The following is an 11,845-nucleotide window of genomic DNA, read 5'->3' on the forward strand; positions in this document are numbered from 1 at the left end:
CTGTACCAATAGCTGGCTACGGCTGCTCAATATGGGCTGCAAACACTGATTTTGATAAAGCAGGCAGGAACAAATTGAATAACATGAACAACATAGATGTAATCGAAAATATTATAAAATATTACCGGTAACTAATCTTAATTACATTTTGATAGACATTTAAATTAGTTTTTTTTTTTTTTTTTTTTTTTTTCATTTATTTCGCCAAAATAGGAGGAGCCACTTAAGGGTCTACTGCATATGGCAGGATTGCCTAATTGAAGAATGCTTGCCATCGAGAAAATAGCAGATTATTACAGTATATATACCGGTATATAATATGAAATTGGATATAAAGCAGTTGGCGCGATCGGCTGCCATAAATCAGTGGTCGCCAGGGGCGGATCCAGAAATGTCCAAAAGGGCCTGGCTGCTTTGCAAAGCGTGGCTGACTTACGTCTCGCTGCCGGTCTGCAGCAGGATCTCTATCGACAACATGGCCGGTGTAAGTCACGTGATTGAAACCGAGTTGGCCAAACTCTCTCTGATCTATCAATCAATGTAGCGCCCTCACTTGGTCCTTTCTACCGGCGGCGGCGGGCGCCCTGCATCCTGGTTTTTCCTAAAAAAACATGGCGTATTTTGTGTTTTGGTAGCTTGGCGCGTGTATACAATTTCTCCTTACACAGGCTATGACCTAGGCCTAGACCTACTGACCTTCTGCAGGACAGTAATTCAAAATGGTAGAATTTGGAATACATTTCTTGTTATAATTTATACGGTTGTAAACAGGCCTAGGCTAGTGGCCTAGGGTAGTTCTAAACTATGGGTATATAGGATAGGCTAGGCCCGTTAGTAGAGGCCTAGCTAGGCCTAAGCTTAGGCTATAGCCTAGTACAGTAGTACTAAGTAGTAGTAGGCTATTCTAGACCTAGGCCCTAGACCGGGCTAGGTCTTAACTTATAATCTGGCTAGTCCTAGGCTAAGCCTAGCTAGGCTATGTAAGTAAAGTAGGCCTAGGCTAGTCTAGCTAGCCCAATCATCAAATACAATAATGTGTGTACAATGTGGGAGAATGAAGTTTTGCACCTAACTTTTAATTCTTAATTTTTTTTTACCTATGTTTTTTTGCTTGACTTGACCGCCCGCTAATAAATGATTAGACGATGGCCTACTGTAGCAAACATACTGTACAGAACGAAACAAAAATAATTTGAAGGTCCAGTCCATCAGTCTAGCCTATGTGACATGTCTGAATCAGAAAAGCATATGAGAGCTAGCCCATGAAGGAGATGAGTATGCTTGATGGAAGCACTATGCATGCCTATCACTTGGCAGATTTCCATGAAAGTTTGGAAAAATGCATATTGATTGATAATAGAAAAAGAAAATTGATTGATTGATTTAACTATTGATAGAATTTATTCAGTATCAAAACAGAAACTAGGTCAAATACACATTTCACAAATTCACACTCACGTCACCTCAGTCCCCTTCGTTGTGTAGTGGAGGTTCAAATTTTATTACTGGGTAATATTAGTATGTAATTTATGCCATGATCCATAAAAAAATTAAACCATGATGGTAGGCGTAGAGTACCGGTAAGCAATTTCTTAAATTACCAAAACACACAGCAATTGCTGAATGCCTAGGCCTAGCGTAGGCGAAGGATTGCTAGGTAGGTAGGACCAGACCATTGACAGCACTACATTCAAAACCCCAGCTACTCTAACATGAAAAATTCCCAGCCCTTTCGATGCAGGTTACATCTATGGGGACACAACTATGTGTGCGTCCCGGGCTCAGTCCCAGCCAGTGCCCTGCTATGGCCCGGGTCCTGGGGGAGGGAGGGTGTCAGGACTATATTGACAAGTGCATAAAGCCTAACAAGCTGCATCTGAAGTTATAAATATATATAAGCCTAATCATATATATCTATACATCTTAACATGTAAGCCTAGCAATCAGAATCTAAAATCACATCAGTTTACAACCTATATGACTGTTCAATATGAGCTACTGTAGGATGTTGTTTAAGAATTCCGTTCAAATATAGAATACATTACAATATAGCAAATTAGAAAAAAATAAACAATGAGATGCCTATATATACACATCAAAATAATATGCAACATAAAATGATGCTTTGTGTATACAGTGCTCTATTGAATAGGCCTAGTTTTTTAGTAGGACGATGTTTTTAGTAATCTTTAGGTAGAATGAGCGCAAGACTTGATAAATGACTAGTACTCAGAAGTGGTTTATTAAGAATCAATAACAAACAGTAACTGTAAATCCATTTTGAGGTACTTGCACTAAAACGATCTTATACACTCCCCCGTATTTAAAGACCACTTCTAATGCCGGTCTTCATTTAGAAGGATTCTATAATTAGAGACTAAAGCTGCTGATCACCATAACCATCCCAGAAGTTGTCGTAATTGGAGGGAGGCCTGTATTAGAACTAGAAAGTGTATATTTTCCTAGAATACTGTATAGACTACACATACTTATTAAACTTCTCCCTAATATAGTTTTCATACTGTAGTTTCTCATAATAAGGTAATAATGTTTAATGCATGTCTGACTTTTTAGACTATTTTGTGGAAACATAGCATAATTATTTACAGTAGTGAGAATTGCTGAGAATAATTTACTTTTTTTCAGATTCACATTGCAGCCTTGAATGACTACTCAGATGACGAATCTGAAACTGAGCCAGTGATAGAGACAACTAAAGAGGCTCAGGTAATAACAAGTATACATATCACTAGCCTACTGTGTTGTGTATCAAAGCATGAGATTTGTGTGTGAGGTTTTTTTAAATTATATTACTTAATTGAAGTTGGTCATTTTTTATCATTCAAACATTTTTATTGAAAGTGGAACAGTAGGGGGTTGAATAGAGAGAGGGACACGAAAGTGGGACAATCTCGCCGATAATATGCATGTTTATGTCAAGGGTAGCATTGGATTGCATAATTTATTAAATATTCAAAACACTGAATTAGTCAATATGACATCACAAAAGTCTTGCCATTTTTTACGATTGCAATAAAAATACCAATTCTAAAACACTCAACAGTTTTGAATGGTTAAATAAAAACTGACAATGAATTCGGCGGGCAAAATTGTTAGTGTTTTGTACACTGTACCCCTTTCTGGAAATTTGATTAAGGTTGTATTTCATGACATAAAAATAATGACAGAATATTACACACAAACACTCGCATGTAATCTGGAACTTGCCTGAACGTGTACAGTGAACATAAGTGTCGTAATAAACATCAAAATAATCGTTGTTTCAAAAAGTAAAAATGGATATTAGCCATGCTAGTAAAGGTAACAGGTAAGACATTATTTTCACCCAAATAAAATAACAAGGCTGTGCGTAAAGAAACACAACAGTAGTAAGAAAGTTTAGCCTGTAGTGTTGAGCAATGTATCAAAATCTTTACACTGTATTTTTTTGAAATACAAGTGATCTAGAAGATGATCTTCAAATACTTTGAAAATGAAAGGCAAGCAATTCTCAAATGAAGCAGCTGTATGTAGATGTACCTGAGATTTACCATATCAAAAGAATATTTACACAAATACAAATAGGCCTAGTTCTTGGGTTGTTGCTAGCAAGGTACATACAAATGAGAACAACCACCTGGAAGTTACAACTAGCCCCACTTACACAGCCAATCATGTGTTTGTACATGTCGCTCACCGACGGCGGTCGGTTCCTCTCCTGCACACACAGTCAGTGCATGGAGGTATTCTCAATAATACGTCCATGGTCAGTGCGAGCATAAATTCATTTAATTACAGTAGCCCTGACTTAATTTTTGCGGTTATTTCGTACCATTTATTTTACGTAATAGTAGTATAATAAATATTTTAGTATGTTAATAAATAGTAAGTTTGTTTCATGGTTGTTTCCTACCATTTATTTCACGTCTGAATTGTTAGTATCCAGGTTAGTACACTTTACATATCCCTAGCTGTCACAACAGCCGAAACTGCAGGCGGTAATCGGATCGTCGGTACACAAACATGTAGTTATTATCCATCAATGCCTGCTGCTGCCTTTGGTAGCTGTGCGCAGAGAGAGTGCATCAATTCACAGTTCAGTACACACAACGTACACGCTGCCTGCTATGTAATGAAACTGTATTTTTTGTCGCTCCCTAGGAAAATTCAGGAGCGCTATTGACTGCTCTCCTCGCATCATTTTTGAGGAGCGCGAAGGAACGCCGGCGCGATCGCGCACCTTTTAAATCGAAGTCTGTAGCCCTAGGTTGATTTGTATTCTTGTAAATGATCATTTACATCTATAGTAGTATGGTAAATATCAGGTATATTTAAAAAAAAGCAGTTCAATACAAAGTATTTGCTTTTCATTTGCACAGTCATTTTCGATCACTTCATAATTCGAAAGAATCTGAGTGTGTGTTGTAATCGGCTGGTATTAAGCCTACTTTTGTCTAGCCTGTTGTCACTGTTTGACTTGAAACTGGCTTCATTTAAGTATTGATTTTTCATTCTATATTTTGGATGAAATTAATCTCTTAACTGTTACCGATACTTTTGCTGTTATCTTACTAGGCTGGTTAATACGACAGTATTCATTTTCCAATTTGAAACGACGACTGTTTTGATGTTTGTTATTGCAAAATGTTCAATTTATATCAGCTAGGGTGTAGGACCGTTCGACTGCGAGCAATTTTGATCGCAATTGAATACATTTTGTATTTCAAGATTTCAGTCAATTTGGTTCATCGAATGATTAATAAATATCTTAATACTGATAATTATAATAAATATGGGTATTGACTTGAAAAGTAATAAAAAGTTTAACAAATTTAAAATTCACTCTGGTAACTGATATGATAACCTTATTTATTTGAAAAATAAAGAAAGTGTATATTTTAATAATAAGACAAACCAACAATTTTCTGATTTTCTGGATGTTAAATACATTGGGGCCAAACTGGTTCACAGCTGAAACAGATGATTACTTGTGAGTGTTGTGTGTAGTATTCTGTTTTTTCACGTCACAAGGGTCACAGGACTGCAGCTTGATGACTGACTTGATGGACAGTATGTGGTGTGTGTGTGTTGCACTCAGTTTGTAAGCAAGCTAACTTAAAAGCTGTATTATTCCTGAATTTTAGTGTTAGCTTTAGCAATACTACTGTACTATAGTGGGGTGTGTTCCATTATTGTATAAAAAATAAAAAAAACATTGCTTGGTTAGGAACCATGGTCATTAGAAATTAAGTTGATTGTTTGTTTGCAATTAGACAATATGAAGAGCTTTGGCATGTTGGGCCTGTGATGCATAGCAACTAAGGGCATCATTTTTTATTTAGAGGCATACATTTGGCAGACTGTCACTGTTATTTTGTCGCTTTTTCTGTATGAATGTATGTTAGGACATAATTGAGAAATTATGTATTGATTTTTTGAATTCAATTCCACACTTGTAGGAAGCAGAAGCTTATGCTCTATACAATAAAGCGTTGGAGCTGCAACGTGGAAGCTTGCATCAAGAAGCTGAAGTTCACTACAAAAGGTTACTCAACACAAGCTTACTGACAAAGGTATCGATGCATTTTTAATATCCACTCTCTTTAACATTTGAAATGGAGTTCCCCACATCAGAGTGATGTAACTAATGATATTGTACACTGCTAGGGTTCAAAGTTGAGACCCTCTGGTTACTGCTCAGTGATTCTTCTAACAACTAAGGCTACGTTCAGACTTGGGCGTCCGTTAATCCGTGGCGTAAATAGTGAGATGTCCACACTGGGCGATTAATGAACACCAGCATAAATATTCGGCCGAAATATTCGTATTCGTAATCCCGCATATTATTTCCTGTATACAGGCTTATTGTGATTGGTCAAATCCTGGCTGAGTTCATAATCATTCATACATGACTGTCGTAACTCAGTGATTGTGTGTTAATATTGGCATTCGCTGCTCCACGCACAGGTTCACACCACTTGATTAACGTTATGCTAGCGTATCTCGTGTCTGAATATAGCCTTAGATGTGATATTAAGTTCTCATTCACATTGAAAATTGTCTATTAAATGGGAAATTTCAGTGGAGAAAGCTAGCTATCGTTTAAATTGTGAAATGGCTGTACAATCCAAAGTTTCAGAATATATTAAACCTCTCGGTTTGTACATACAAAATTTTGAATATTTAAAAGCGGGTGGGAAAAGGAAAAGCCACCTTTTTTCCAGCTTTTTCATCCAGTTTTTATTCTGTACCCTGTTCTGTTGATTTTGGTGTTGATTTCTCTGTTTTTTTAGGCCAAGCAATCTATATATAAAGTATAATAGTTTTAAACTTCAGGGTACAATTTCTAAGTAAAATTAATAGTATTTTCCATTATTTTTTTACATGACCACAGTCACAGTCACTTTATTCACTTGTTCACTTTCTACTACACTAGTAAGCCTACAAGCAAGTGCCGGGAACCAAGGAGGCCAAGGCCTGTAATTAAGCTCCCGGACTAATCTTAATTATTTAAATTAAACTTAAGTAATAATAATAATAATAATATTAAAAGGCAAAACAATGCACAGAACAAACAAGCCAAGCCGGGAAGAACTGGACAAATTAAAAGATGAATGGGATAAGGAGCACTTTGGGCCATGTTGTCATGAAACATATCTATCATAACATACTTAGTTATCATTATTGTTATTATCATTATCATCATTATTATTTTTATCATACCATACTTAATTATCATTATTATAATTAGCATTATCATTATCATTGTTATTGTGATTATTATTATTATTATTATTTATTATTATTATTATTATTATATTATTTACACACAGCGATATTTTCCGATAATTTGATTTTTTAGCTTAGTTTCAAATTGGTTTATGCAAGTATCAGATTTAATTGTTTTAGGCAATTTAAAGCCAGTATTTAGGTCCATAGTGAAAAACAGTGTTTTGTCTTTTAGTTAGTCTGGAAAAAGGAATATGAAATGAAGGAGTCTGGCTGGTGGAATATGAATGAATATTTGAATTTTGTAAAGCAAATTCCCCCACAATTTAGCTTATACATGAAAATCCCAACATTTAAATCAAAAAGGTCCCTAATCTGCAGAATGCTTAGGGATAGGAAAAGTGGTTGAGTGTGAGCCAACCATTTTGCGTTTCAAATGCATCTAACCGCCCTCTTTTGTATCACGTGGACTCTGTTAGCTTTCCCCCATGCAAGAATACTATAATTTAAATATGGTAGAACGACAGAGTTATAAAGCAATTTCATCACACATGAGGGGACAAATTCTATAAGTTTGTGCATAGCACCAACGTTGCGGGCTATCAGTTCTGGATATGTACGTCACATGCCAATCGCTCATCTATATTAATTCCTAAGAATTTGGTAGCTGGAACCCTAGAAATTTCATTCCCATTCAGCAAAATCGGGGCAGGGAGTATTGCTGAAAAACATAAAATTTGATTTGCTAATGTTCAATGAGAGGCGACATCCTTTAAATAACTACATATCTTATAATATTAAAAAATGTCTAAAGAATCAGGCTACAGTATTTTATTTGCTTGTAACCAAATACGTACTATAACTGATATAATAATGTGCTAGTACATGATCTTCATGACACATTCTTTAAAAGACATAAACTGTACTGCTGCTTTTTTTTGAAAATGAGAAAAAATAGGACACAGTTGGTTTTAATTTATTTACTTGGCCTCCTTCCTGTTGTAAGTTTAACAGTAGACATGCATGACTCATGTACATTATGAACAACAGAAGTAGTCCAGTATATTCTTGCTGTACTTTATGTGTATAGTCAGTTTTTGGTACTGGTCCATCGTGGCAAACACTGAAAAAAATAATTTCAATAAGGCCGTTTTTCAGCAGTACTTATTACCCGATTAATTAAATTAAAGGAAAGCAGCCATTTTGTTATTTTTTGTTGCGGAAACGGGGCGCAAATTTCCGATAAATTTTCGTATGTGAATCAGATAAATATAAAAAAAAAAGCTCTGAATGCGAAAATAACCTTTGACTGATGTCAAATGACAGTAATGCAAATAAGGCACCTAGTATCAAACACTTCATAATAAAAAAATGAGTAAATCTTTTGTGCTTATTAAATATTTTAAAATCCCTGAAACGGCTACGCTTAACGTCGACGGTGCCTGGCTGCACCAAGGTCTATTCCTACCTATCGTTTATTGTATCGTAAACCACACCAAACAAAGCTGGCATTCTTTTTTGTCTTCTTCTTATTAATCAGTAGTACAATATAACAAACGATTTCGTTCCTGGCCTAGTCCTCTCCATCTTGCACCAAAAAGGGTCACTTGCTAGGTCAAAAAACAGATGTTTTGATGTGGAACACATTGCATCGCTGTCCATAATTTTGCATGATTTGATAAAATATTTAGAGGGAATTATCAGAGAAAGTCCTAAGAAAATTAGATATGTTGTACCTGTCTGATTAAATTATTAAACTATCATAAGTACATCAATCTAGTTGTGTGAAGATATGCTATGTAGTATGATGACTAAACCAAGAAAAAACACAATTTTATTGATAAATGGGCAAGCTTTGTGCCCAAAAGTGATCTATCCTGTGAGGTATATTGATCTGTTCAACATTGGATAATGGGTCAATGAAGAAGCTTTCTAATTTGCTGCCCTGTTTTTGCTAATTAAAGAATCCACTTCATGAAAGCTGGTAACACTCTTTAGGAGATAGGAAAGGCAAAGTAGTCAAAAGCCGAAGAAATCTAGAAATGGCTGTAAACCTCTACCAATTATTTTTTCTGTTGTCATATTGTCACCTGTCACTTTTACTGACATAGGTTTGATAGTTTGTGGAAGGTAATCCATGACATGAGCACTTTCTGACAGATACTGTCATTGACTCAACATTTAGAAACTCATTTTATGAACAATCTTTTTGTTGGAATTAGGTGGTGGCTCATCAGTAGGGGATATGCTAGCACTTTAATTTATTTAATGTTTTGCTAATGAATACAACATAAATTATAAATTATTGGACTGGATTTCTTCGGTGTGAACACTAGGATAACCCACGGAAGTCCGAAGACTTACTTCCAGTGGAGCCCTCCTGGTGGTGATTGGGTATTACACCGGGAGACATTCCCCTACTCCATGGGCTGCGTTCACACATTGGCTACCACTTGTTTAGCCAACTGATCTGTGCTGATGCAAAATATTATTGAAGTGAAGGAAGGATTGAACAAATGTGAATGACCCCTGATACTACGCCAATGTTTGTATTCCTAAAAATTGATTTGGTTATGACTAGAAAAAAAAAAAAAAAAAAAAAAAGATATCAGTTTTATAATTGTTTTTTTATTATAAACAGAAAAAAAAGTAACCTGAAAATTATAATAATAATAACAATAATAATATATTAGACTTAATGCCAACAAGGCCTCTAAGCGCTTCAAATTATTACCCTCTGTCATTGGATCAAGCACATAGAAAACACATACTCAGCTCCCTGGGGAGATTTCCATATGTTGCAACTATACTCAGCTCCCTGGGGAGATTTCCATAATGTTGCAGCTGTGATCAGGGCATTCTGTGTTTGAGCCTACCAGGCACCCATTGTACTGGGTTGAGAGAGATGTAGGTAAAGTGCCTTGCCTAAGGACACAAGCGAAATGCTCAGCGAGGGATTGAACCTCCGACCTCAAAGTTGAGAAGCAGAACTGCAACCGGTGTGCCAAACTGCTGCTATCAGTTGTATAATTTGTTTTTTTAATATAAATAAATTATAGTAGTTGGCATTAAGTAAACTAAATATAATTTTAACAGCTTACCTTTTTTTTTGTTCTTCGTTTGAAACCATTTTTTCCCCCTGCTTTGCCGTTTTTCATAACTACCTTTTCCTTTGATCCGTTCTGACCCATTTTGCAATGTCTTCCCTATCAGACTTGTAATAATAATTCCACTTGTTTGTGATAATTCCCAGAAATTCACAAAAAAAATACAGAGTTTCAACGCACTTGTAGTGTATATAAATCCTATATCGAACTTGAGGAGTTGTTAAAAATTTGTAATAATGAGCAGTACACAGTCTTGTACAACTGACTTGATGAAAGATAGCATGTAGGTAACTGAAACATAATCTCCGAGTTCTTGGTTGAGTTTCAGTCACTTCTGTTTTTCCTTATTGCAATGTTAAGTAGGTTTATGTTCCTTTAGTGCTGCTGTAGAACACCTGAAAAAATAGAAAAAAAACTTTAAAATGAATTACTCAATATGAGTGGTATGACTCAACTATTTAATTTTAAGCAATCCATCTGCACTCAAGAGTCCATAGGCTTTAGTGGTCAGTCAATTTGGAATGAACATTGGCAAGAGAGGCATATAGTACCATGGAGGTATTATTGGAAACGAGATCACTCGCCAACAGTTCCCTTTGACGCGACAAACACATGTGTTCCCCGCTTTTGCATTGCGCACGGGCGTATTACCCTATAATTCACATTTTTTCGTTAGCAACAACTTTTGCAACGACATGCATTTATACGCTTCCAGCAGAGCAGTTGTGCAATAAAGCGTTTGATTTTAACCCATTAAATATCTTTATAATGGACAGTGTTCCCCTGATTAGATTTTTTCGGACTTTTGGTATGTTATTATTTGTATATTTCAGGAACGGATTCCGTAAAATATTTATGTTAAAATTACTTCTGTGTTCATTATAATTTTGACTAAAGATTGATTAGTTCGACTATAAAGCTAAGTCAGCGTAAAACTGAAAAATACTCAGATTTTGGATTGATTTTTCGAATACTGTAGTTAACCCTCGTTAACCCTAAAATGACTTATTATAATCCTCAATCATTTATTAATTAATATCTGTTAAAATTAGAATTAGCGAATTTTGGCCAATTTATGAAAAGTTGAACTATACTATACTTTTAAAGGTCATGTAAATGTTCCATTAAATTCGAAACTTTTTTTGGTGGAAAATATTAATATGTTTGATATTTTATGAGAGATAAATGTATCAGCTTCAAAATGAAAACGATTGTGCAGCCATAGTGATTGACTGTATGTAGTGCGCATCGAGAAAAGAAGGTGCTCTCCATTTCGCAATGTTCAATTTTTTGGTAAACTATGCCTGCTGAAAATTTGATGGCGGGGAACACATGGGACTTCAAAGGCATCGCGTAAACGTTCTTCACGCGCTGCGGCAGCTTTGATCTTGGTTCATTTGCATACCGCTGCGTGCGCGTAGCTTTTTCGAGTGATCTCCTTCTCAATAATACCTCCATGATAGTACACAGCAGTCTCTCTGTTAGGCATACTGATAATTATGAGCAATCTACTGATTATGCACTCAACATTGATGACGAAGGCATATAGTATCCAAAAAGAAAAAAGAGCTAAAAGTTGGGGTTTTTTTAAAAAAAAAAAAAAACCTTAATAATGTGTAGGCAATGTCGTCTATGTGTTTGTATTATAGGCAGTAGCATCTGAAGATGGCAAAACTGAGCAAATTCTGGTGCAACCAGGTTTTATGCTGAAGTATTCTACTTATAAAAACCTCGCCAGCTTAGCATCCCAGAAAAATGATAAAAAAACAGCTATGGAATTTTACCTGGAGGTAAGTATTTTTTTATGATGAAACCTCAATTATGTAAATTTCTACTTTGAACGTACCAAATGATTTTTGAGTGGCACTGATCTAAAGGTGTATGTTCTAATAAATATATATATTTATATATATATATATATATAAAACACTGTATTTACATTACTTTGATGATTTATATATATAATTTAACAGTGTTAACGGCTATCTTGATTTATATTGTATGCAACT

General features: G+C 35.4%; 1 protein-coding gene across 2 annotated transcripts in view; it reads left to right on the top strand.

Moving 5' to 3' along the window:
• The first annotated feature begins 582 nt into the window (after nucleotides 1-582).
• Nucleotides 583-11,845, top strand: part of LOC117112780 (calcineurin-binding protein cabin-1-like) — an 87,886-nt gene continuing 76,623 nt past the window's right edge. For both annotated transcript variants that reach the window (XM_033255948.1, XM_033255949.1), the window contains exons 1-4: nucleotides 583-722; nucleotides 2,647-2,727; nucleotides 5,460-5,573; nucleotides 11,486-11,626. In XM_033255948.1, the coding sequence (XP_033111839.1) occupies nucleotides 720-722; nucleotides 2,647-2,727; nucleotides 5,460-5,573; nucleotides 11,486-11,626 (339 nt within the window). In that variant the 5' untranslated portion in view covers nucleotides 583-719. The remainder of the gene's footprint in view (nucleotides 723-2,646; nucleotides 2,728-5,459; nucleotides 5,574-11,485; nucleotides 11,627-11,845) is intronic.

This window comes from Anneissia japonica, unplaced genomic scaffold (genome assembly GCF_011630105.1).
Source record: "Anneissia japonica isolate Jap-2015-1 unplaced genomic scaffold, ASM1163010v1 scaffold172582_len1462937_cov174, whole genome shotgun sequence".
Taxonomy (NCBI): domain Eukaryota; kingdom Metazoa; phylum Echinodermata; class Crinoidea; order Comatulida; family Comatulidae; genus Anneissia; species Anneissia japonica.